General features: G+C 33.5%; 5 protein-coding genes across 11 annotated transcripts in view; 4 read left to right on the plus strand and 1 right to left on the minus strand.

The window, feature by feature from the left end:
• The first annotated feature begins 102 nt into the window (after positions 1-102).
• LOC115444596 (gastrula zinc finger protein XlCGF8.2DB-like) lies at positions 103-3,346 on the plus strand. The gene is made up of 7 exons (XM_030170430.2): positions 103-378; positions 544-650; positions 776-946; positions 1,494-1,645; positions 1,999-2,125; positions 2,242-2,341; positions 2,633-3,346. Exons 1-7 carry the CDS (start codon positions 271-273, stop codon positions 2,825-2,827), a joined length of 960 nt encoding a protein of 319 aa, XP_030026290.1. The 5' UTR covers positions 103-270; the 3' UTR covers positions 2,828-3,346.
• Positions 3,347-3,778: 432 nt separating this feature from the next.
• On the plus strand, positions 3,779-9,394 carry LOC115444594 (putative neutral sphingomyelinase). 4 transcript variants are annotated; one of them, XM_030170429.2, is made up of 8 exons: positions 3,779-3,810; positions 4,059-4,183; positions 4,586-4,759; positions 5,815-5,998; positions 6,440-6,594; positions 6,943-7,132; positions 8,347-8,806; positions 9,101-9,394. In XM_030170429.2, exons 2-8 carry the CDS (start codon positions 4,146-4,148, stop codon positions 9,145-9,147), a joined length of 1,248 nt encoding a protein of 415 aa, XP_030026289.1. In that variant the 5' UTR covers positions 3,779-3,810; positions 4,059-4,145; the 3' UTR covers positions 9,148-9,394. The 4 variants fall into 4 exon arrangements, with proteins under 4 accessions (XP_030026289.1, XP_037297239.1, XP_037297242.1 ...); XM_037441345.1 differs by lacking the exon at positions 3,779-3,810 and adding an exon at positions 3,880-3,898; XM_037441343.1 differs by lacking the exon at positions 3,779-3,810 and adding an exon at positions 3,927-3,945.
• LOC115444593 (transmembrane protein 184C) lies at positions 9,390-16,119 on the minus strand. The gene is made up of 6 exons (XM_030170427.2): positions 15,561-16,119; positions 14,818-15,057; positions 12,128-12,409; positions 11,841-11,943; positions 10,499-10,673; positions 9,390-10,109 (listed from the first exon to the last, which is right to left on the minus strand). Exons 1-6 carry the CDS (start codon positions 15,821-15,823, stop codon positions 9,853-9,855), a joined length of 1,320 nt encoding a protein of 439 aa, XP_030026287.1. The 5' UTR covers positions 15,824-16,119; the 3' UTR covers positions 9,390-9,852.
• A 229-nt stretch (positions 16,120-16,348) lies between these two features.
• On the plus strand, positions 16,349-25,075 carry LOC115443945 (zinc finger protein ztf-16). Of its 4 annotated transcripts, none has more exons than XM_030169559.1 (7): positions 16,349-16,424; positions 16,966-17,091; positions 18,835-19,346; positions 19,474-19,781; positions 20,023-20,153; positions 21,229-21,411; positions 21,520-25,075. In XM_030169559.1, the coding sequence occupies exons 2-7, from the start codon at positions 17,017-17,019 to the stop codon at positions 21,757-21,759; spliced, it is 1,449 nt and encodes a 482-aa protein (XP_030025419.1). In that variant the 5' UTR covers positions 16,349-16,424; positions 16,966-17,016; the 3' UTR covers positions 21,760-25,075. The 4 variants fall into 4 exon arrangements, with proteins under 4 accessions (XP_030025419.1, XP_030025418.1, XP_030025420.1 ...); XM_030169558.2 differs by lacking the exon at positions 16,349-16,424 and adding an exon at positions 16,431-16,684; XM_030169560.2 differs by lacking the exon at positions 16,349-16,424 and adding an exon at positions 16,431-16,684 and having other exon boundaries at positions 21,229-21,333.
• Positions 25,076-25,995: 920 nt separating this feature from the next.
• LOC115443925 (liprin-beta-2) overlaps positions 25,996-26,728 on the plus strand; it is a 45,028-nt gene continuing 44,295 nt past the window's right edge. Inside the window, exon 1 of the mRNA XM_037441341.1 lies at positions 25,996-26,249. Within this exon, the coding sequence (XP_037297238.1) occupies positions 26,141-26,249 (109 nt within the window). The 5' untranslated portion in view covers positions 25,996-26,140. The remainder of the gene's footprint in view (positions 26,250-26,728) is intronic.

The following is a 26,728-nucleotide window of genomic DNA, read 5'->3' on the forward strand; positions in this document are numbered from 1 at the left end:
ACTATCGATAGGATCGACAGTATTGACACGTGACAATATTATCGATATTATTGCTTTTACCTTGACTATCGATAGATAATCGATCTTCTATCGATAGCAGACTATCGAATAAACTTAAACTGCCCGGCCACTGTTGTCTGCCCAATAGGATTGAAAAATCTTGGAAAAATCTCCTGCCTGCCATGCGGAGTGTTTCTTTTTCGTAGGATTTTTTCTAGGATTATATGGTTAATAGTTTAAGGCATGTATAAAAACTAGGGATTTCGGAAAATGGAGAAAACGGAGAAGAAACCATACCGATGCCAGCATGTTGGCTGCAATTCTTCATTCAACAGGCCTTATAGACTGGCACAACATCTTCTTATTCACAACAATCTAGTAAGTTTAAAACATTTAGAAAGGGTTACCAAGAAACTAATAATTCATGGAACTCATGTTTTACAGTATTCATTGTTGGACATAGAAACTTTAAAATAATCAATGCTCAGTACCGATATGTTTGTTTATATTAGGAGTTTGTATGGATGAATATCTATGTTTCAGAAAGCTTTCAAATGTGATCAATGTTTGAAATCATATACAAATAAAAGTCATTTAAACAGACATGTACAGAGTGTCCACCAACATTCTGAAAGAGATGTGTTGTATAGGTAAGGAACTTTATAATAAAACTCTTTTTTACTATTTCTTGCATTAGTACTTTCGGAATAAAACTGTTATATCTCCTTTTTGATTAAATCTTTGATGTTGTTTTTACATTTATATCAATTTTCAGCTGCCCAACTTGTCTAAAATCATATGCGAACCGACAAAACCTTAAGAGACATATAAAAACAAAACATACTATAAAAGAAACATTTGTGTGTGATATTTGTACAAAAGACTTTAAAAAGAAATATCAATTAAAATCTCACATGTTCCAGCACACAGGTATCAAAGCATTCAGGTTGGTTTCATCTTAGCTTATCTTCTCTAGTGTATAAGGAGTATTTAGGTAAGATTGGATAAGAGAAAAGATTGTGTAACATCAAAATACCACAAAACTGATTATTTCGTAATGTAAGCAACACAGGTGGTGACACTGTTTCTTTTTGCCCCACCATATAAACTGCAACTAATGCTATGACCACAATATGTGCTTTATACAGTGAAATAAAAAAGCTGGATTTCATTCTCAAAATTGTTTGGGGCTTTAGAAGGATTATTAGAATGAAGCCTGAACTTATGGGATCATCAGATCTTTTCTAAAGGTTTTGAATTTTCTATAAAGATATTATCATTTAAACTTATACGCAGATATTTTAATGATTCAATTAGCACATAAAGTAGTTTTCATAATAACCAGTTTAAAGTATAAAATACTGCTATTTCTTAATTATTTTATGGGAAACTATTTTAGGGCCTCCTATCAACTTATTGAAAACCCATCCAAGCTTATTCAAATGCACCTTCCAAAAAATGTATTTTTGACTGTTACTCATTTTTGTTTTCAGCTGTGAAATATGCATACAAGACTTTAAGAGTCTGTATGAGAAAAGAAGGCACATGAAAAATCACAAAACTTACACTTGCAATTTTTGTGAAACCCAATTTGATAGGTGGTCCAAATACATAAAACATAGAAAATCTGACCATGAGCAAAAAGGTTGGTATCTTGAAAAAAAAACATTTGATTCATAAATCCATCTCATCATTATTATGACTTTATTGACTACTTATTATCTACAGCGTTTTAACCTAAGACACACACTTTTCTGGACAATCAAGCATTTTAGATTACTTACTGTAGGCATTTCACCAGTTATAAATGGTACTCTTCCTTCTAGATGAATTCAATTAATTTAACTTTATAAAACAATAAGATCCTCCATTCATAATTTCTCTTACTAGTATTCTTCTTAGCGTTATGGTAGAATAATATTTTTTCACCAAATATTTTTAATGACAAAACATGGTACTCAATTTTAAAAAGTTTATATTGTTGATATTCTATTTCAGAATTTATTTGTGATAATTGTGGCAGAAGTTTTAAACAAAGAATGCATCTTGTGAGGCATATTAAGCGGCACACACAGTTACAAAGTGTTGGGAAGAAGTTTCCTTGTCCTTATGAAAATTGTCAAAGGTAAATTACTTATTTTTCCACAATTTATTACAAGAGACAAACTCATAAAAATTTGGTAATGAATAATTTTGTAAATTAAATTAAAGTAATTGAAAGTTCTTTCAAATATTTTTCAGGGTTTATTCAAGGAACAGTAATTTGAATCAGCACATTTTAATAAAACATGTAAAAATGTTACATGAATGTTCAGTATGCAAATCTCAATTAAGTACAAAGGTATGTATTTGTTAAAATAATTTTAATCACATAGTACACTCAGAAGAAGTTGAACAATAAGATATTTTAAAAGAAAACAGTTTTTATTTTGTATATGTATATAAAATATTTTAATTGATTATAGATTTTAAAGAAAAAGAAAAATTTACATTCAGCCAGTATGGGTTAGCTCATACTTGGTTATAGGAGATAATTATAGTAGTTCAATTTTGCAAAAGTTAATTGAATATGTGAATTATTGTGGTCCTAATATCACTTGATCTTATTTAGTTACTGTTTTGATTGTTACAGGCAAAACTGGTGTCACATATGAAACGCCATGAATCTCCAGAGTCCAAACCACGTCAAGCCAAAACTAAAACCACAGGTCGAAAATTAAGAAAAGACGTAGGAGTCCCAAAAATAAATATGGCTATCAAATTGACTGGTTATAATGAGGCTGAGGAAACCAACTGTGTTGGTGGATTGATGGAAATTAGCTTGTAACTTTTCATTATTAAATATAACATAGGACAACCTTCAAAATGCAACTAAGAAGTAGCCAAATACAAAGCAAGAATTTATGGTTTTCTTCATATGAGCTGTGAACTAAGAAAACATGAATGATGGCCATATTACCTTAATTTGCTTCTTTGTGTCGAAAGTCACTAGCAGTATTAGATTTTATACTCGTAGCAGATATTTATGATTGTGTTTACAAACCTATCTGTAATTATTGTGATTGCATTAGGTTTCATATTTTTACTTTTAAGGGTTAATGTGCAGTGCACTTTAGGATTTATAGGAGTGGATTTACAATGACAAAAAACCATTTTTTAAACTTTTTGTAGTAAAATAACTAGGTACCTACATAAATGTTTTTGTACTAGTTGTAAGTTTCATGGAATTTTTTTATCTAAAATATCTTTGCTGTGTGAAATTGTTGAAGCATTCCTATGTCTCTCTGTAAATAATGTGCCTGCAGTTTTGTACTTTATGATAATAAAATACTACGATTTTGTCGAATTTTCTCATTATTTACGCAGTGCATAACTGTAACAACAAAATTTTTGGCATCCTTTTTTAGTAAATGTCTTTGTCATATTGGGAAAAGTCTCAGTAAAAGTAAACAATGTGTGTGCCATTATTTGCTGCCTTTTTTTGTTACTTATTTTTATTTATTGTTAGTGTTCACCAAGCTGAAGTGAATTATAGAAAACTGAATTATGTTACGTATTTCATTGTTTCTGGTATCCCAGGTACAAGCTTAGCCGAGTTTGATTACCCCTGGCAAATATATATATATATATATTTTAATAATTAGTTCTAATAATTTGTAACTATTGAATTTATAAACAAAACAGTTATTTACAATAAAAGAATATACAATACAAGGTGGCAACCCTGTCTATTGAGTTGTCAATCATATGTTATTTGTCAATGCTCAATTATTGTCTTAGTTGTGAAACGTCAAACGTGAATTTGTAAAGGTGGATCATAGAAATATATTTTCAATAACTATTTTATTAAAATTTTTACATGAAGCAGTTTTACTTGAGTTGAAATAAAAAATATATGGTATTTGTTTAACAAACACCTATTATTCATTAATACCAGTCCAATCGGTACTGAACAATATGAGAATATAACAAGATTAGACAGTAATTAGCTTTTGCCGCATGTTTCGAATTACCTAGGTATTTATTAAATTATTAATGAAGTATCGATTTTTAAATAGGTAGCTGAATTATTTATCGTCCTTAATGAAGTAAATCGTGGAATATCTTGTTGTTGATTTCACCTCTATATACGTTTTCTATTGACAATGGAATTCAGGCTAAATGTATTTACCTTAAATTGTTGGTAAGTATTTTGGAATTAAATTGTGGAGCTGGCGAAAGAAAAGAAGTAATGACAAAGTATTTCATTTAGCAGTAGAAGTAAAAAAATCAATATAATAGTTTTCCACCTGTTGTGTTGTGTTGTTTGTTACCAAGTTGGGCATTTTTCCTTAAAAAATAAAATAATTTATATCTATTTCAGCGGACTCATACTTTTTTCCGAAATCTTAAAGACTTTATTTCACTTTTTCAATTATCTATTATATATATACATATGAATGGAGATAATAAGTTTTTATTAAAAAAAATGTGTTTTTTTGCTAACCCAGACATATTAGTTGCCAATTCCTCAATTATTATTTACAATTTACAAAATATATTGAATTGGTTATAGTAAATTATAATACAAAATTATTTTTTTCAGGGGGATACCTATAGTATCCAAAAATAGAAAAGAGAGATTTGAAGCAATATCAAAGTATTTATTGGAGAGTTCTCACAGTATAGTATGTTTGCAAGAAGTATGGAGTGAAAAGGATTATTTGTTTCTACGGGACAACTTGAAACATGTTTTACCATATTCACATTACTTTTACAGGTATGACCTTATTGAACATATTACACTTATTGATATTAAATTATCTAAGAACAGCTATAAGGGGGCCTACAAAATTAAAAGATGCTAAAGTAAAAGACAATATTCTTTCAATTTACCTCTTACTGGCACATAAGGTCATTATGATCCCATATATTTTTCCCATGTCCTTCTACATATGATATTATATTTTATCACAGTGTCTAAGAGATTAACAGATAAATTATTTTTCAATGGATTAATGTGGTTTTTTTAAATAATTCAATTAGGCTTTTCCTGCTATTTAAGATATTACTATATGTATACAATGTTTTTTAAGCTATAATAGAGTATGGAGCCCAATCCTTGTAAAAGAACATTGATTATAGAGTTGACAACTATATACACTTATGATATATTGTATGTCCTAATCATACATTCTTGTTGGTACTTATTTGTAACAATATTTAGTCATGTTCTTAATTGCGTAATTAATATTTGAATACAAAATAAATATAAAATTAATATTATTAGTCTAAAGATAAAAATGTGTAATTATATCTATCTATAAAGGACTCATGTAAAAGCATTATGTTATCTGTGTATGTTACATTAGATACCCAGAACGCATTTGGGTTATCTATCCTGATATATGTAATAGAACATAGTATTTCACGCAAAGGTCATTTCTAAGCAGATAGATAGAAGTGTATTTATGGATGTAAAAAAATATACACATATGCATTAAGTTGTTAGAGTATTTAAAACTTCGTAACAATATGAATTACAATGGTAACATAAAAGCTTAATTTTAATGCAATTCTATTTTCTGCATAGTACAAGTCATAATGGTTTTCATGATCAGTATCAGCTCCGAGTCATTGCATCTCTGCCTACCTCTTCAAGGATTAAAGGCATGTGCGTGTGTGTGTGTGTGAGAGAGAGAGAGAGTGTAAGTCATAAGGACTATAATTCTATATACAATTATATTGCAATGACAATATTTCAAAACACAAATAACTTTGGTAATCAGTCTACTTATATTTTAGATTGTAATATTTTAATGTTTTTTTTTTCAGTGGTGTACTTGGCTCTGGCCTTTGTGTATTCTCCAAATGGGTCATTAAGGATGTGTTCTTTCATCAGTGGCCATTAAATGGGTACATACATAAAGTACACCATGGAGACTGGTTTGGAGGCAAGGGTGTGGGGTTGTGCCGTATCAAATGTGGCGAAAGACTAGTCAATATTTATTGTACACATGTAAGTACTAACTATATATCCACTCTCCAACATCTCTACTTACCAGTTAATGTTAATAGTGTCAACATTGAAATAAAACTATGGTCACATGACCATGAAGGTTGCAGTCCTTTGAAATATTGGGAGTCAAAATTAAAGACATATTTGTAGATATGTTAGTTGATAGAGTAATATTTCAATGTCGAACATACGCATAAGGTAAAAAATCATTATTGTATCAAAATAAAAAAAAACGGAATAATTGCCCACCTAACTGTATGCACATTTTTGAAGAATAATTAAAATGGCAGGGTTGAATATTAAATCAATGAAAAGCTGAACTCTTGTAAAAGAACATGGAGGATAAAGAAAAAATCAATTTTATTCAGCATAGTGATAAATGATACTGTATCAAGCATCCATTTGAAACTGATCTAAATTAACTTATACATTTTTTTTTAGCTACATGCAGAGTACCATGTCGATGATATATATTTGGCGCACCGAGTACTACAAGCATATTCAACAGCTGAATTCGTTAATTTAACGACATACCCAGCAGACATATCCATACTTGCTGGTGACTTGAACACAGCACCAGGAGATTTGTCTTTCAAGTAATATTCGTTTTTATGTACTTAAATATATAATGGATATTCCATATTATATGAATCATATTCTATGTAATAATTATAAAAAAATTGCTGGGATATTGACTGTAAAGTTCCAATAACAGGCCTTGTGTCAGAAAAGTACAAAATTATCAATTGAATTTAATAAAATTGGTGGATTTTTTTTACTATAATGACATTTACATGCTTACCTAACAAAATTACAGTTTGATCAAGAAGGCGAAATTGATAGATCACTAATGAAATTATTTAAAAATTTAAAGATATTTATAGTATAGGTAAGGGTGCTGCTTATGCAATAGTTATTTTATAAATATATTTCTTTATTTACAGGATCTTAACGCAATTACCCTCATTGGTGGATCCTTATGACATGAAATGTGAAGATACCCCAGGCAAGTTAAAGGCATCAGGCACTTGTGATAATGCCAATAATAGTTATTCAGATCAGAAACTTGCAAGCAAGCTGCCAGAAGGAAAACGTATAGATCATATTCTATTCCATGTAAATTCGTCATGGGAGGTGAGCATAACAAACAGCACAATAAATGAAAATTTTATTATGTTTGCCAAAATACTATCTTTATTGTAACACTTAGAAAATTGTATATGATTCATTTGTTTTAGTTTTATAAACTTGTTTGTTCAAGCGAATGTCTGATGTAAACGTTTTATCATCGCCAATATTGCGTAATATTGCTAGGTATACTGGCAGTAGGTATTTGATATATGAGAGTCCTCCTGGGTAGGCACCACCGCAATGTCTATTTCTGCCGCCAAGCCGCAATGTGTGGTCACTGTCGTGTTCCGGTTAGAAGGATATTGTAGCCAGTGTAACTACTGGACATAATAGGACTTAACATCTCATTTCTCAGGATGGTGAGCGCAGTGGAATATCAAACAATACTTTGTTATTCACGGTGTTGGATGGTGTTTATGGGCGGTGGTAACGCTTACCATTAGGCGAACGGCTAGCTCATCACGTCATTCAATGTAATAAAAAAAAGTAAATAAACGAATAAATATTCGAAATCAATGTTCAAACGAATTAGGCACTGACTCCAAAATTTATTTAAAGTTAAACGAACAAATAGGAAAGCCAGAATTACGTGGCTCGTGTCTTATTCATCTCTTAGTAAACGAATATATTATGTTAAATATCTATTTGTTCTTAGTGGTTTTAAAAGGCGATTCCCTTTGGGTCTGTTCTTAGGTTTGACTTAACCCAAAGAGATCAATGAGATCGTGTATTAAAATCAATCGATGGTGGTTATTTAAAATTTTTACCTTAATTAAAGTTTGAAAGTGTCTTAGGTGTTTTACCGTCAACGACGTATTTGCTTAAATCCTCTCACGTAGTTTCCGTTTGTGCCATTCAAATCCTATTGCAAGAAAAGACATTTGCGCCAGAATTATACACCATATTCAACATTGTTCGTTCTATATCAAAGATCTGGTGTTAAAAAGTCCACTTGCAAAATACCGTATCTTGAGTTAAGTTACACACGCTTGCTGCCCACTTACCTACGTTTCAAAAAGCGCAATCACAAATATCCCAACGACTTTCTAAAAATCACAAGTTAGTCATGTTCGGCGATAGTTACCCTATTCTAAGAGTTTAAATTACGATAGAAAACATTACCGACACCACTACAATGAAACCATTTTCTATAGAGATCCAAATTGTATCTTTAGGAACGAAATATGATACAAATTTAATTAATTTATTCTTTTTAGGCTCATGTACTTAACTTCGGCAATCCTTTGGAGGAGAGAGTTCCGGGACAAACATTCTCGTATTCTGATCACAATGCCGTCGCTTTGGAATTGCTAATAAAGCCATCCGAGCATAGAATTAATCAGAGACAAGACAGCAAAGGAGATTGTTTCGATGAGACTATAACACAAGCCATCAAGGTGTGCGAAGAAGCCACTGTAAACATATCAAAATCCAAAAAATTGTTTTTAACCGCCGGCACATTGATATTTTTGTTCTTGCTGGCTACAGTGGGTTTTTGGCCCAATTTCATAGTGTATGATGTAATCAAACTTATTATAACCGGTTTATGTTTCTACTATTTGATAATGGGCTCGTTGTGGAATAAAATTGAGTTGAATAGTTTAAAAGCCGGCCTGAGCGCTCTCGAGAATTATAGTAGAACAAGAATGGAACTAAAAAGTTTGGATGAAGAAATAGGTAAAGTGTGACATGATTTCTGGCATTATTATTTTGCTTTAAATCTATATATTTGACTATGCATAAATGTTTTTATAAGGTGATAAGAGGCTATAACCATAAAATTATTTAATATATTTAAAGTATATCAATATTTTTATATGCATCTGTGCTTTAACCTATTAAAATTAATCAATTTACATATTTTTATATGCTAAATGTGAATTAATTTTTAATATTATTATTGTAATTTTAAGAATTGTGTAATTTATATAGAAATAACCATTAAATGAGGCAGCTTTCTTCTTTACGTAGATGCAGGTGCAGATTTGGTCCGCAAGCGGCCGATCCACAAACACTAATTATAATAAAGCGAGAGAGCGAATGTCAACCCGCGATGAAATACTCTCCACGCGCACAGCAAATGCACACCCGCGTTATACTGAATATCCTTAAACTACTGACATTCCAGTGTTTTTATTGTGTACTTACTTATTTTGTTCCTATAATTCTATTATGTTCTTATGATAATCTCGTGCATTCTTATAAATATATTGTGATGTTATTTAAGTGTTATCAATAAATCTAATAAAACATATCATAATCGATTATGCTTATCTTTTATTTGATAATCATTTCCTTTATGCCGATGAAAAATATTTGCTGATGTAATCTTTAAACAATAAACAAAACTAATAATAAACACACCAAATTAACAAATATTTTGTATTTCTAAAACTTAACGTTTAATATAATTACAGTGTCATATACATCTAAACAAATATCACAATGTTGTATTACTTATAACTTTTGATTGGTAAATACCGAAGAAATTATGCAGATCATGTGATGAGAAATATATATAACGAGAATATTACTTTGATTATATTAGCACAGTTGCACTTTGGTATAGTAAAATAAATATTGCTCTCGATGAGGAATGTACAAAAGGCTTAATAGATATTGTTTTATCACGTCTTCATTCGTCTAGTGTCTACGGTCAATCGGCATCGCGTTCGATAACTCTTCGAACAAATGAGGTTTGAGTATTGATGTCAGATTGGATTTTACACTTTCGGGTCATATGAACTGGTTCGATCGTTCGGGTCGAGTAGTGGCTCGCTCTCAGAGGGCATCGTAACAGTATTTTCTAGGGAGCCATAAGCGGACGGTCGCACGTCGACGGGCGGCAGCTCCGGGTCTATGCTAAAATTTGGCGCAGAACTCGACGGAACCGGTTCGCTCATTAGTCTAGAACTCTCGTCGTACCCCCGCGTCATGTGGTAATTAGACTTGCCTCTGAGCCTGCGACTGAATGAACTCCCTGGGGACAATACTTTCTTTTAATTATATTCGTAATAGTCAATTAACTAAAAATTCGCGGAAAATTACTGCTTTGCTAAAAAAAGATAGCGGAATCCAACAAAAGGCCCGCACCACGCGAAGCCCCTATAAGCGTAAGAAGTTGTCACTTGTATGAAACTTCACCTTTGAACCCCCACCCCCGCCCCATCTCCTGCCTATGAAGCATAGGTAGACCCATGCTTCTTAAGAAACTAGTTTACTCTTAATAATATTACTCGGAAACGATTAATTACTTATTCAGCGTTTGTGAACAGACATATAGGAAACTATTATACCTAGACATTTCTAGTCATTACTAGAGGGAAATAAGAGTCATTGCCAATGTAAATACCTAGGTAATATACATACCGACAACCCCAAGATGCTCGGATATATCGCGCTTGACGTCGGACACGTCCCACATAGCGAGGAATGATCCGAGACACGACGGCGAAGGGTCCAGCGGCGACACATAAGGCTTATACGAGAAACTGTAGTGATGCGCTATCGCAGCCAAGAACATCTCTATGCAAATTAGGAAGTCCTGGAATTTACAATACTATTAAGTAAAGAAAAACGGGTAAAATTAATTAGGTAGGTATAGCTATTTAATACAACATTTCAACAAAAGTTTATAAATACATTAAACTGTGTTTTGTTAGAAGGAAGAAAGAAAAATATTTTATTTAATATTCATAATACAAATATCGGGGATCGCTTTAACTCTTTTATTACTAAAGACGAATTAACCAGATGTAGGGATTCTGCTAAATACGTCTTAATTTATTTATCTACCACTCCTTCACGACTGCGACCAGAAATTTACAATCCGACCGTCCCAAAAACGCTCATTCCCACACCTTTCTAAATATCAAACATTCAGTATATTCTTTCGAGTTTTTGTGATCCGGTCACAATACACGGATAGTGACTTCAATATTTAGTCCACACAATTAACGCGGGACGGACAAGTCATTGATTTTAAAACGTTATCTCAGATTTGCATATTTAGTCCCATATAACCAGTTTTTATTTAAATAGCTGTTTCTGATCGAGACTGGGACGATAATTTCTTTACGAAGAGCTTAGCGTTGTTTTTAAATATTAAAAGAATCAGACGGAAATTTCAATAACATTATTATTCAATCTAAATTAGATTTAAATTAAGCATTAAAAAATTCAAGCATTTATTTCAATATACCGTCACGCTAACGAATATTTTTTTTTATCATATAAACTGTAGGAAGTCGGTGGTCTGTTAAATCGCATCCTTGATTTTCATTTAATACATTTTAGAACACAAAAAATCTTGTAGGAAATTATTATAATGATTACTTTTCTGTTTTAGCGACTATATCGATTGTACACGAGTAAATTTGTAGATGCGTACTTGTCGGCAAAAAACGCACAATAGTGTATACCTACCTGTATATAAAAAGGATTGACCCTACTTTTTAGATATACGTAGGTACAAATGGAGAATCACGTTGGCAAAACGGACTAGTTTTACACAACGAAATCACTTAACGATGCAGTATCAAGAGTTCTGTGTATCGAAAATAGACGGTTTATGTTAATATTTATACGTGATAAAAGAACACGATCTCTGCCCACGCAGTTAGCTTTCGCAGTAAACGAGTCCAAGCGTTACCTTATGAGGTCAAACCTAACGCTACAATGTTATGTTCTACGAGATTACGTAGATTTTTACCTGTAACTCTGAAGATATAATTTTTATCTTGTCCGAATCAGATATGTCAAATATTGTTGATATCACACCGCAGTACACAAGAATGTTGATCATTACTCCTTGGCTGAAAATAAAATATACCTACATGAGACGCATAAAAAATAGCTATAAATATTCCCAGCGTCTTAATAATATGCACAACATGATAAACTAATCACATAATAAGTATAAATAGAATTGATAACATCAGATTTTTAAACAGTCAGACCAATTAGTCATTATCGAAACGAATAATATAATCAACTTACAAAAACGAGAAGAATACAACGGCTTTTATGCACAAAAACTTTCCAATCGGTTTCATTGGTTTGAGTTCTTCTTTATTCGCTCTGTAGAAGAGAACCAGGCAGTACATGGCAACGAACTGTGATAAATTATTAATGGCCACCATGTAGGGGAAGGCGACGTTGGGGCTGAAATCACTCTCGCCGTACACTCCACTCAGCTCGCATATCATCGAAATCACAGTTGTGATCGGCCTCACAACAGTGTATTGAAGTATTCCATGTTTGCAATTGTGTATAAACTCGCTAAAAATAATATAAAATAACATCTGTAGTTAGCCTAAATTCGGCTCATGAAGGTGCAGTGACTATTACATGCCACGAACAGTGTAGGCCGTGGGAGGAGGCTAGCAGGATGACCCAGGGTCTCGCGCTTGTTGGGACATTTACAAAATTATTACCCTGCTTTGACAATCGGCCATTTACAAGCAGAGATCTGCCGCCCAGAGCCTTCCATTAGTTAAGTCCGCCATTACGTACTAGCAACAACAGACGCTAGTTCTGACTTCTAGCACTCGCTGCGGTACATATCAGCCTATTATCTACCTATTTGTACTCATAACAAGGTTTATTTACTGACCACTAAGTACCTATGGGTTTTAACTAGTTTAAGACAGATTCATCAACTGAGTGATCTATACCTAATGGATATGAATAGAAATTATGAATATAAGGGTAAGATTAGGTAGATTTTGTTTTTATTTAATATAAGCATAGTCTTATGTAACATTCATAAATTCTAGGTCTATGGAGAAAAATACGCAAACTTTATATGATCATTATTATTTTCTTACCAGAAAACCAAAAGTAAGGTTTGCATTTATTTAAAGCTATGCGCTTTTGATTGATTTAATAGCAATAAACGGCTTATCGCATCATAGGAAGGAACTAGTGTAGGCGTAATGTCAGTGCATTTGAAGATAAAAGCAAAACCGTAATATTATACAATAATAAAATATTACATTTTTCGGTTCTGTGTATTATATTAATTATTTTTAGAAGAAACATAACAAGACGCGCCAAATTAATCATTTTTGTCTGTCTGTCTGCTCCAATGGAGTATCACGCCTAAGGTACTAATTTGATTTAAAATCTAATTACTGAAAAATATTAATCTTTATTCTGTGTAACATATAAGGTAAATCGGGGGCACAGGCACAAGTGTCCCGCGAGTTCAGTCACTTCTGTGTTATAAAAGTTAAAGGTTTTTGAGGAGCGGTATGAGTGGCAGAGGCAGATCGTAGTGCATGTAGACGACGTTGTGGACACAGCTACTTATATTTAATTATCTAAACTATTGTATAAAATTGAAGTTTTTCTTTGTTTGTTTGAACGCGATATTCTCAGGAACTATTGGTTCGAAATGACAAATTATTTTAGTGATGGATAGCCCATTTATCGAGGAAGGCTATAGGCTATATAACATCAAGTTATAACCAATAGCAATGGAGCATCAACGAAAAATATTGCCAAAACGGAGAAAATTTTGAGAGCTTACCTCTCGCTCCCTCACGCAACGGAAGCTCTCAAATTCCTTTTGAGAGCTTCCGTTACGTGCTGCGTAAAAGGTAAAAGTTACGCAACTATCATGTATGACGGAATTGTTTCTTTTAAAATGTTCTAAAAATATATTTTAAAACAAGTCTCCCGCCATGTCTGTCTGCCTGTCAGAATGCGATAAACTCATAAACTACTCAACGGATTTTGATGAAATTTGGTATATGGAGGTTGTTTCGAGACCGTAGGAAGGATATGGTCCTTGACTACTTCCAATTCCGGGTAAAAATATAAAGCGCGACTTTTATCTCGGAAAAACTTTTTCACGCAGATGGAACCATAAGTAAAATTAAAATTAGTTAGATAAAAGTTACACATCAAATAAATGGTAACCTGCCTAAATATTAAACTTCATACATGCAACTGTCATTTTTGATTACTTTGTTGTACTTTTTCTGATGATTTAAAATCAGTAATAATGCTGAGAGATGGAAATAGTTAGCAAGTTTAGATATATGGTAATTGTAAACATCTTTTATTACGAAATAGAAGTATTATTTTACAGTGCTTAGGCTATTTATTATCCCTACACCAATAATCAAAGTTGGTGAATGATTAACATGGTTTATCATAAAAAGAAAAAGAAAAAGAAAGTGTCAAATCAATGATCATTTAAAATATTCGATAAAATTCATTATAATTAGCAAGCATTTAAATATCTTTTAAATCACTATTATAGTACTATGTTCTGCATTAATGAAGCTCTTGGTAATAAACATACTAATAGTAAAAACATATTCAATATTAAAGAGGCAAATTAATTTAAAGTTTAAAACACTTGCATTCCCATCATTGTGTGTTCAGTGTTGTTTGCACAGGTATGTTTCATTATACTTATGGTATTATGACTAATGGCATCACAAACATATTTTCCAGCAATAACAATCCAGAACTTCTGAGGTCATTTGACATGTTATAGGGATGAAACTTCTAATAAATGATATAATTTACATAAATAAGACAATGTGATTGTATTTCATAATGATTAATGATTAATATAATAAACAAATTATTAAACCTATCCTTATTTTAATTGGTATACTCTCAAATAAAATGATGAAAACAAACATCAAATAAAACAAAATCAAAGAACTCACCTCCCCATTTCCCACGGTGTCAAACAGCATAGCGGAAATATGTGGTAAACTTGAGCCTTAGTCTCTAAAACAGCTTCCAGGTCATGATCTTCATTCAGATAGTTTAATAAGTACTTCATGAAGTTGTAGATGACATAGGCTTCATAGCACTCTCTGAGGGAGTCCACATATATGGACTGTTCTGGAAACTGTAACCCTATCCATGCATTGAGAGCATAAATAGGTACCATCCATAATATTCTGTTGACAAAACATGAAACTTACAATGTTATACTTATACAATCATTATTACTTTCAAAATAAATTACATTCAGTAAATCAAGTAGGAACACATTGCCTTGAAACCACAATCAGAATGTTGCTACAAAAACTATTGTCCAATTTGAGAATTAAACCCAGAACCTCTACAAGACTACACAAGAAGACAATTGTTTATCATGATTAGTCCAAGTACTTAAAATACATTTCAGTTTTCTGCACACAATAATTAACAAATTTCATAATAATATACTAATGTGAGTATTATTATGATTCACATAAGGAATAATAATGGCATATCTGTTTCCTGTACTACTAGTGCCATTGGTGTAAAAAAAAAGACATAAGTTGAATAGATTTTTTATTTTTCAAAAGTGTACATTCACTTTGTCAATATTTTATCGCTTTGTTAATAGTTAGATAACTTAATTAATGCTTTGTTATAAGTTCTTGGGCAAAAATTTGTAAATACAATAAATAGGTACCTTATAATGTGTTTCTGCAGCGAAGGTTTCGTGTAATGTACAATGTGTTGAATTATCTGCCATACGGATATAGGTAGCGCAAGCAGAACGAAAGCTCCCCCGACTAGAGCACCTTGATCCGACTTTTTGAAGCCATTTTTGATAGAATGCGCTATTAGAATCGGAACTAAAACTACTATCAATATAGCATAAAGCGCGATCAGAAACGGCCTGATCCACGATCTCCATTGACTAAAAAACGATATCACTGTTGATGAACACATAGTGCCTAGGATCACAATATTGTGTGGATTTGTTACAGCTGATTAGATTTCTTCTTTACTATCACACACATGACACACTCTTCACTAATTATAAACTATGCATTAAAACGATAGGTACATAAATAGAAGCTGTGTTGTATAATTATTGTGAAATAAAAACAAAATTAACTATCACTTTGTTTACTACGGTAGATTCATTGATTATGATTGATCGAATGAATTATAGATTTTTAAAACCAGAAACATAATCTACTATTCGATCAAATGTATAATTTACGAAAACAGTATAGCTAAATATAAGTATTAGTTAGAGAAAATGAGATAAAAAATATTTATGCGTCAAATATTTCCTTCCAGGAATATAGAACTAAACAGATCGTATCTAGTTTTACCGCTTATTGAACGAATGAACAATATCGCCATTTTGAAACATCGAATCGACTAAAAATGTTATATGGCAATTTTAAGAACTGTCATTTTAGAAGGAGTCAAATAATATGCCTTTTGCGTGTGAGTGAACAAGATGCAGCATTGGACAAATGACGTACAAATTTGATTTGTGTTGCCAGGATCCATTAAGCGCGAAGAAAAAACACTGCAGGTGTGTGGTTTTTTTATCAGAATGGTTTTGGTTAATAGTTTTAATTTTATCTAAACACATAAATAATTAAAGCTTTTTATAAAGCTAATAGGTACACAGAAGCTCAATTATTTAAACCAAGCCGGGGATACACTTATTAGTGCATTTACAGTTATCCGCGTAACACGTATTTTGTGCATCGAGCTCGGGCATTGAATTAGGCCACATAGCGATCTCTCCCTAAAATACCGCTGTTCTGGCTGTCGACGTATCAAGCTAACGTGAGTTTGTAATTTATTACCGTGTTTATGAGTAATTTATCTTTATGTGCGATACATGCGATGTGAAATATGGATCGGATACGATAGATAAAGTAAAAAGAACTGTATCGCGACTCGATAATTCGTATGTTTTCGTAAATGGGTCACCTCGCCATTCTTATGAGAAACAAGTTGTTTTGTGATTTTGCCCTTTGCGAAGCGCTGTACCACCGTGGCGATTGTCGCGCATCGTTTATTTACATTTTGGTTGATTTTCGTTTGAAGTGCAAATGTTTTTATAGTATTGGGAGGCGGGAGAGTGATGACCAGGGAACTCGTGAGCTGGTATTGTGATGTCATCTAAAGGGGAAACAGAGGCCGACTCTGGCACCGTGTCACCAAACTTGACTGCAGTCAAAAATGAACCGGTCAGTATACACTAATCATTTGGTTTCTTGTGGTGTTTTCAATCACAGTAAACATTTCTAGGCTTGACATACTTTATTTTTCAATAGCTTTTTATTTTACCTAACACACTCATGACAATATGTTTCTAAACATGATCTCATTATTTGTAATACTCATTTGTTTTTTACCACATTATTTAGTCTTGAACTTCATTCTTGAATTACAAATTCTTCATGTTAGTTTACCGAGTATTTGCAACATTTGTTAATGTTTCAATCTCACATCCACCCTGAATGATTTGATTATTCACATATCATTGATGATTATTTGTGGTCTATATAACCATAGAATTTTGGAGTAAACATTTAATACAATAATTTTTGTTAAAACACTTTTTGGTTGAAATTATTTAGTTGCAAACTTTATTTCATGGTACTAATACTTAATAGAATATAAAGTATTCCAATGCATAATAGGTAACTTTAATAATTGATTTAAAGGAAGCCCAGTTTTACCTAGTTTTGTATTACTTGTAAAGCCAGTTCATCCAAATAGGTCATTACTAAACAGATTACATAGATTGCACAAACTTGTTCCATTTCAATTTAATTAGCAAATTGTTTCCCTAATTTTTAATTTGTTTTGTAAATATTAAGCAATAATTTATTGTAATGGACCTACATTCTTTTTATACAATCATTGTGGTTATGTAAAGTGAAATATTTGATTGAAATGCATTCCAACATTTTTGCATAAACACTATTAAGATATTTGACTTGAGATAAGACATATGGACAATATTTTGTGACTTTTATGTGAGATTTAATGATAGTTTAATATGTTGTATGGATAACCTTTTGACTTTACAATTAGCCAGAAATAATGTGTTAATTAATGTAAATAATAAACTTATTGTATGAGAAAAGGTTTTTAAGAGTTAGTAAACGATTTTGTTAGATATCTTTTGGAAAATAACAATTTAGATTTACATTTGAATAATATTCATAGGCTAATCATATGTAAAAATACAACCAATAATCAGCTGATCATAATTATATTTGACATAGTACACTTAGAAAGCCCAATTGGAAACTTATAAGACTGTATCCTAGTTTTAACATACTATTCTGAGTAATTCACATTCGGAATAATAACATGGGTAATTGCTTTCTGTAGAATTTTGTAAGTCTTATCTAAATTATAATTTTACAACAAGTGGTTATTCTTAGATAATGGTATTTATTATGAGAAAATAGTCTATCATCAAACCAACCAAAGTGTGGTTTCAGATATTTCAAATTTATATGTCAAACATAATATGACATAATGAAAACCAAATATTCCAATTTTAGCTATTTGGTGTATTCAGTTTTTTTATACTAATTTAAATTGTAAGCAAAAAAATAAGATTGATTGTGAGAAGCATTTGTTATCAAATTTAGTCTCTTCAATATATTACATTTAAATTTGAAAATATAATATCTGTAATAATTCCATATAATATTACTAAGTGGATACTTGGCACTTGAAAAAATTTGTTAGCTGAGGTATTTAAGCATAGTCAACTACGCAATATAATTTTAGACTAGTAGCGTAAGATACAATAATTTTGTCATAATAAAAAAAATATTGTCCTATGTTTTTCACATTTATCAATTAACATAATATTCACTTTATCATATTACGTAAGATGAGGATATGCATGATGACATACTAATAAATACTTGAAGCTTGATATTTATTTATAGGAAAACGGTTTTCAGGTGGCCACTGCCAGCAAAGAGTCAACTCCGAAGCGGGGTGGTACATTACTGAAATGTACCACGTGCAATAGTTTCAGCACCCTGAGCAGCCGCGCCTTAACCACCCATATGGCTCAGTGTTCGCCCGACAATAACAATGTGGCGGCTGCGCAGAACGCGGACGCGCGACCCCACAGGAAGCTGTTCGAATGCGACGTGTGCAACATGAAGTTCTCCAACGGCGCCAACATGCGCCGACACAAAATGCGCCACACCGGAGTCAAACCATACGAATGTCGCGTCTGTCAGAAAAGATTCTTCAGAAAAGATCACCTGGCCGAACACTTCACGACCCACACAAAAAGCTTGCCGTATCATTGCCCAATATGCAACAGAGGATTCCAGCGTCAAATAGCCATGCGCGCTCACTTCCAGAACGAGCATGTCGGACAGCACGATCTCGTCAAAACTTGCCCCCTGTGTAGTTACCGCGCGCCGACTATGAAAAGCCTCCGAGTTCACTTCTTCAACAGGTATCTATTGAGATTGGTTTACAGTAAGACACATATCAAACATAGCACAGTCACGTGAAACCGCATAGGTGCCGTTAATTGTCAGAGTAAACAGCGATCGGTTTGAATGTGTCGTATCGTTCCGCAGACACGGCATCGACCTGGACAACCCGGGGCCGGGGAACAACTCGGTGTCGGTGCTGGCGGCGGGCATCGCGAACGCGGCGTACGCGGATGGCGCCATGGAGCCGGCGGCGCTGTCGGCGCTGGGCGCGCTGGGCGCCAGCCTGTCGGTGTCGGTGGCGGCCGCCTACTCCGACTCGGGCGACAGCAACGGCGCGCGCTCCGTCGACAACGCCACGCCGCCCATGCACTACCTCACGCCGCACGTCGAGATCTCCATGGCCGACAACAACGAGACCTTCTCGCCCGGACAGAACCATCTATCCAACTCCGGTAATTACACATTTTTTGTTTATGTTTTCTTGACTCTCTTGAGAACCTGTTTAGTATGAATGCATATTTTATTCATATATTACCTTTAAAGTAATCCCATTATGTTTTTGTTTGATTTGTAGATAAATGTTGTAGGGGCAGATAAAAAATAAAAAGGACCTAAGTTTTTAAGTTTTTCTTAAATATTTTGTTTTATTAGTAACATCTATTGCAAACGAATAATAAGCAACATGTCCAACAGAGTCGTCGCGTATGAACGGCGAGGGCCCGAGCTCACCGCAGTCGGGCGACAGCGCTATCGCCAGCAGTTCCCTCACGGCCGGCTTGCCCACCAACATCACTCCGTCCATTACGCTAATACCCATCAAACAGGTAAGTATCAGTGTGAAATACATTTTTTTAATAGCTGTCACAGCGAAGCAATCGGCGAAGTGGGTTATCTGATGGTAAGTGATTACCTCTGTCATTTAATGCCAGGGGAGTTATGAATGCGTTGCCCACCCCTATCGACGCCCGCCGACGTAGTGAGAAGGATCATTATTCTTTAAACAGTCATGTCGCTCTTGTTGGTTCGGCTCAATTGAATAAGGCTACATCGGCTAGTGTATGGACACGTCTCAGTGAATTAGCCGGATCGGATCCCAGTTGGAATGCACTTTGAATTTTTGCCCATACGAAATTGACATTATGCAAGCGGTCAACTGTGAAAACTATGTCACGTCGCGTCACAGAACATAATACATACTACACGTATCATACGTGATAATAAATTATACACTTCGCTCAGAAAAAAAATATTACACAAGTTTACGGAACTTAAACCCAACTACGAAAAGTTATTCATATCTGAAATCATAGTTTGCCTATAGTTACAGTGATGTCCCGGATATAACTGCTGTTGTCGCATAACTCTGTAATAACATCTTGATATATTATATAAGGTGTCTAGCGACCTTGTTTTTTCATGTTGGTCTTTTCGTACACCTTTCGTGGTGGAGGTTCTTTTTATGTGCCTAGATTGATGTTCTTTTTTTCATTGATTTAAAGATTGGATATAAGCGCTGTCCTTTTGTGGGGTCAAATATGGGATGCCTTGAGTTTTCAACGGGACCCAAGTGGAAAGCAAATTATTATATTGTGTTCAAGAGAGCAATGAGTTATTGCATACATTATAGCAAACAATAATAACAAATGTCTATCATTATTAAATGTCGACCCGAGGTTATACTGACACGTGTACTAGGACGTCGGATAGTGGATATCAACCGTGAGCCGTGGTTAAACACCTTAGGTATTTCGTAAAATAAAATTTGTAAATTCTTTAACTGGCTCACTTTTTGGAAACAATACCGATTGGACTTAAAGACTCGAAGCACTTCTGCCAGCTCCTTGAAAGCTACACTCGTCGTGTACACAATATGTATGTGATAATGAATACGATTTCCAGGAGCCAAATGCTCAAGAGGAGTCTGGCGGCGGGGAGCTGCGCGACGGCGAGGCGAACGGCGGCGACAAGCGCGGCGTATCGTCCAGCCTGTCCTCTCTTATCAAGGTGTCACCGCTTAAGAGTTTGCTAAGGGAAGACCTCCGCCGGCGCATATCCGCCCGGGGACGCGCTAGGGGCTCTAATGTACGTTTACTCTTTGTGCTGCTAGGTTTAGTCTGCCCCTCGTGTGTGTTCGACTGTGCGCGTGGTGTCGGCGTGTGTGGCGCGGAGTGACGTGTGGTGTTGTTGCAGGCGTCGCGCGCGTCGCCGTCGGAGGGCGGCGTGATCACGTCGACGCACGGCGAGGCGGCCCTGCTGCCGGCGTCGCTGGTGTGCACGTTCTGCGCCATCACCTTCCCGGACTCCACGCTGTACTTCCTGCACAAGGGCTGCCACTGCGAGTCCAACCCGTGGAAGTGCAACATCTGCGGCGAGCAGTGCTCCAACGTGTACGAGTTCAACTCCCACCTGCTCAGCAAGAGCCATCAATGACTGTTTGCAGGGGGGCCGTTCTATAACTGACTTTGTTTGTTGACGCACTTCTTGTATGCGACATGTGTGCATACAACGTAAGCACTTCGAAGGTACTTCACTTTTCACTACTTAATCTTTCGGTTTCCTGTTCTTAAATAATATTTTAACTATATTTTTCACACCTGTCCTCACAGGCACTGTTGAGTTGAAGTGCTTCGAATATGCTATACGCTAAACGTCCCCCCGAAGCTGTTTTTAAAGTGCAAAATATGTCGAGATATATTTTAGTGATTATAATAGTTAAATGAGTGGAGATATTTATATGGATATTTTAGTATTTAAACGAAAATGGGTAATGATGATGGTAATTAGGTAAAATTGAAACACGATGTTGTGTCTAACAAATCTGCTTACGGTAAGTTGAGAGTGGCGAAGCGAGCAGGTGGCTGAGGTGCGTAATACATTCCAAATTGTGACGAGTGCATTCCATTACATGAGATTGACTACAATATATTGAGTCTTTGGCGGGGAATAAGGTGACTACCTACTTAAAGTTATCTTAAACGGAGATATTTTTTTATTTATTGTTTGCCTTACGGTACTTAACTGTACATTACCGTGATCTAAAAAGTTTTAGAGTATTTTGGTGCGATAGTGAATTTTACAAAACTTTATGGTGAAGAGTGTACAAATTAATATATTTTTACATTTCGCTGTTGACAAGTTATGAAAGGCAAAGCCTATATATCCGTGATTGTTTAATTATTGTGATCATGTACAGACGGGAATTATAAATTCTACATTCCGTTTTTATTTATGTTTCCTTTTCTAATGCATTTGATGCAAGTCCACGACTAATACTTAATGTACAAGTTAAATTTATTTTGTTGTTATTATTTATTTTTCTATTATATATATACACACATATTTAGAAATATGAATTTCCTTGTGTACTTAAGAATGGGGTCTGTTGTGATGATAGTTGAGGAGCACTTTCTGTCGAGAGTTATGATTCGGGACTCTAGAGGGCGTCACAAGTGACGCTCGCTAGCACGTGTTGCTCAATGAAGCTCAAGTACGGGCGTGTTCGATGTTATGTTCGCACAAAACGCATAATAACGGTTATTACACATTGAATGTAAAGTTTAAACACATAGCTGTGCACTCTACAGAAAGTTGCGTGTGCTAATAACGGTGGCTAAAATTTCTTACTTAACTAAATATATTGCAGCGTCCCTTGCGGCATATTCATGGCCGTAAGCAAGGCGTCTACATCGAACCCTTGTTTATAAACAAATTAGATAATTTAATTTGATTTAAGGAAGTATGCTCAACCATGTGGTTATATCATTCTTGAAAACATATTGTTTAAAATAAAACTTACCATATCATAAAAGATAGGAACTATTTCATTTTAAAAACGATACATATTAACAATACAATTATAAATTTTAAGAATAGACTTATTTTATGTAGGTGTTATTTACTATTTAGTGTATTCTTTGAACTTGACTCATTGGTCAGTCCGATCCATTCATTCTCTTTACCTGAAATTTACATTCCTTTAGCTATTAAGTACTTAATATTCGGTTGTGGTCTTGCCTGATAAGTTTACAAAATTGACTTAGAGGGAGGGAGCGGGAGTAATGTTTACCAACGAAGTTTGTATTTTGTTTTGTTACTTACATTGGTAATGTGGCGGCGCACGCGGTAGCGTTTGTGAGCTGTAGGACCTAGAGAGTTACCTGAAGCGAGCAACACGTATTTATTTATAGAGATTCTTATTTTATATTATTTCATTGTTGTTTATTTTAAACTTTATGTTTTATTTTGGTCCCTACCGTTGCGCCGATTAACTTTAAGCGTAGGCATACAAGAGCTATTAATATTATTAATCGGTAACCCCACTGGGCGCCTTTACTTAATCCGTCCATATCTAATGATAGATATTGCCTTTAATATTTAATAGAGTAATATATTTTATAGATTTTAGACGTAATTAAGAACAGATCTTACTATAAAGTGTTTTCAGAATTGCAGAGGTTTAATGGTGTAGTTGTATTTATTTTAACGTATTTTAAATGTAATCTCTTTGTGTTTCTAGCGAATCGATGCGTCACCTGCTGACGTTGAATGTAGTAAAAATGCAGGGTAATAATGCGACAAAGCGAAAACTTCAGTGTTAATAGCTTAATGCTAAAGAGTGAACACAATCAATGTACAGTTTTTTTAGACATTCACATACCAGGAAGGTTAGAAGAAATGGAGACACTAAAGTTTGTTTTATCGCAAGGTGCTTTAATGTCGAGGTTTAATATTTACATATATTTATCCTCGCGAGTCGTACTTTATACTGTTCGCGACTGTCGATTTGCACGAGCCACAGAGAGAATATTGTTGATTGTTGCAGTTTGAAAAAAAATATTTTATTTTTTGCGTAGTAGTAATACAAACTATAAGCATAAATGAATTTGAACTTATTTTAGAAATGTGAAATTGCAATTATCATTGATAGTAGATACAAACAGTATTTTTCAAAACTACCCTTTATAAAATTCTTGTTCTCATCCAATTTTATTCATGTTATACTTAATTATAAAATAAATGATTCCTACTTTGAAATGCGCGGCGACCGTCGAATATCAACTGTGTAGTAAACTAACGATTGGTATAAAAAAAGTAAAACTTATACCCTTTGAACACATCCCTTTCAACTTATTAATGTTATAACAGAATTATTTTAGTGTAGAAACCCTCATCTTAATACCAAAACACAGCTTACCAACATTATAATTATATTTAAGTTGTTATATATGTTACGTGTAAGATAGACGAATTAATAATGGTTGAAAGCAATTTATGTAACTATAAGCAGATCGAAGTTGATATTTTTCTGTTGAATTTATTGTGTTATCTTTACTAAGAGGAATAACATACTAATATTAATGATGTACTGTTTACGAGTAAACCATTTTGAAACGAGTGATAGTTACTAAACAAATAGCAGATTGTGCCTTAGATCAATAGTTTTGAAAGAAACGTTTTAAACAATATTTAGATGTGTGCATTTTAAAATATCCTCACATAATTATATATTAAAAATCAATAAAATGCAATTTATTTATGTAATATAAATATATACATTTGCAATATGGCTGTTTTGCTTGTTTTTATAAGAAAGTTTATTTGCAGTTGATAAATTGTTCTTGTCGTCGTTATTACGATGATAGATTATAAAGAAATGGTACTTATTACCGAGTATGTAGTTCTATTTATTTACTTTATAATAATTTGGTAAAGGGTCTAATGAAATATTAATAAACTATGACATATATTGAGTGTATTATTTCAGAGTATTCCTTTGATTGGTTATTTCATTTTCCAATTTATAAAGGATCTATTACAGACATTTCCTCAGTTAATTCTCAAAATCTACCATAAAAAAATGCGAGCTCGGTATGATAAACGCTTCAATGTCTTTTGTTCAAAATTTGGAGCAAATCCGACGTAGTGATAATGGGTATGTTTCTCCCAGAGGGTATGTGACGGATATAGCGATAGACTCGCCCCGATCACATCAAAGGTAAAAAAAAACATGACTAGAACTGATTAACTAGTTGCGCCTCTGCTTACCCTTTCCGGATAACAGGCGTGTATGTATATGAGATTCGGCATGATTAAAGTACATATAGAGGAGTAAGTACAGAAAAATAAAATATCTATAAATAATATATTACAAGTATATTGAATTCGGCGGTTGAAATTCGACCACAAGTTATAATAGATTCGAACAGATTCTAATACAAAGAGAATTATAATATACTTATATGGAAATAACTATGTAAAGCAGAGCATAATATATATTATATACATTATACATAGAAAAGAAAATGCACAGATTACAGTAAGTACATTGAAAAATTATGATATAATTACTATGTACCGTTTTAGCTATTTATACGCCGTGATTTGAGTGAAAGCGAAGTGGGAGCTTATTGCAGAGTAATACTTTTAGTATCAACTAAATTAGGCTTATAAGTTATTTTTTCCAATTGTGAAGTACTTGACGATAACGATAAAATGATAAATATAAAATATAACTTGTTTACATCTTAAAATTTTTGTTTCTCTGATTTGCAGTCTCATATTATAATATTTTATTTCAAAGAAAATATTTTTCTACAAGTGAGCTACTAGGCTGTTTAATGTGCAATCTTTGCCTCACGCTTGTCAATTTCTATAAGGTACAAAACGTCAGCCATGATATTGTCAAAGTTTTGTTGACAAAAAGTTAACTTTCTTACTTACAAAATTACTTTAATTTTCCATTTAATGCAGAGTTGGAAAATATTTTGCAGCTATTTTTGTTATATTTACGAGTAAGTTTTATTAAGGTGTGATGGGAAAAACAACTGAGGTTGATGGCGATAACAACCCAACTTCGTCCGACTCGGATCCCGCAAAGTTATTGGAAGCCGCTTTACTACAAATGGATGGCATTATAGCCGGTAAGCTTTATTGGTATATTAATTATATTCATCAACACTATGAAGTAATACCACGCCCGTAATAATTTACATTCACTTTGATAACTTCATGCTTCGTTGGTTATTGGGGTCTGCATTTCCTTATTTATATGTCTAACAATCTATAAAATTTTATAGGTTCAATATTATCTAAAATAGTAGATTTATGTATGACACTTTACATTTCTGCATAATGCACTTTTTAAAAGTTTTTGTCTGTTATAAACTTATTCTTGACATTGGAGAAACATAGTTTTAGTATAAAGAAAAGTATTTTTGTGCTACTGCCAATATTGATTTAAGTTGAATTGTATTGAATGATGTATTCTATATGGACAAGAAGTATGTGTTTAGGACTAAATAAATTATGATACTGTATAAGTATCCTACAAATATGCTTTTAGTTCCTTACAAGCTCGCCATAATGTCTTGATAATAGTGTTTGAAATACATATTTGCCA

This window comes from Manduca sexta, chromosome 22 (assembly GCF_014839805.1).
Source record: "Manduca sexta isolate Smith_Timp_Sample1 chromosome 22, JHU_Msex_v1.0, whole genome shotgun sequence".
Classification (NCBI taxonomy): Eukaryota; Metazoa; Arthropoda; class Insecta; order Lepidoptera; family Sphingidae; genus Manduca; species Manduca sexta.

Coding starts and splice junctions, on each gene's coding strand:
- LOC115444596 (XM_030170430.2), top strand. CDS start 271: ATGGAGAAAACGGAGAAGAAACCATACCGATGCCAGCATGTTGGCTGC. Junction 2,126..2,241: donor CCTTATGAAAATTGTCAAAG/GTAAATTACTTA, acceptor AATATTTTTCAG/GGTTTATTCAAGGAACAGTA. Junction 2,342..2,632: donor AATCTCAATTAAGTACAAAG/GTATGTATTTGT, acceptor TGATTGTTACAG/GCAAAACTGGTGTCACATAT.
- LOC115444594 (XM_030170429.2), top strand. CDS start 4,146: ATGGAATTCAGGCTAAATGTATTTACCTTAAATTGTTG. Junction 4,760..5,814: donor TATTCACATTACTTTTACAG/GTATGACCTTAT, acceptor TTTTTTTTTCAG/TGGTGTACTTGGCTCTGGCC. Junction 8,807..9,100: donor AAGTTTGGATGAAGAAATAG/GTAAAGTGTGAC, acceptor TTCTTTACGTAG/ATGCAGGTGCAGATTTGGTC.
- LOC115443945 (XM_030169559.1), top strand. CDS start 17,017: ATGTCATCTAAAGGGGAAACAGAGGCCGACTCTGGCACCGTGTCACCA. Junction 17,092..18,834: donor CTGCAGTCAAAAATGAACCG/GTCAGTATACAC, acceptor AACGGTTTTCAG/GTGGCCACTGCCAGCAAAGA. Junction 19,782..20,022: donor GAACCATCTATCCAACTCCG/GTAATTACACAT, acceptor CATGTCCAACAG/AGTCGTCGCGTATGAACGGC.
- LOC115444593 (XM_030170427.2), bottom strand. CDS start 15,823: ATGTGTTCATCAACAGTGATATCGTTTTTTAGTCAATGGAGATCGTGG. Junction 15,058..15,560: donor CTGCAGAAACACATTATAAG/GTACCTATTTAT, acceptor TTTTGTCAACAG/AATATTATGGATGGTACCTA. Junction 11,944..12,127: donor GTTGTATTCTTCTCGTTTTT/GTAAGTTGATTA, acceptor TTTTATTTTCAG/CCAAGGAGTAATGATCAACA.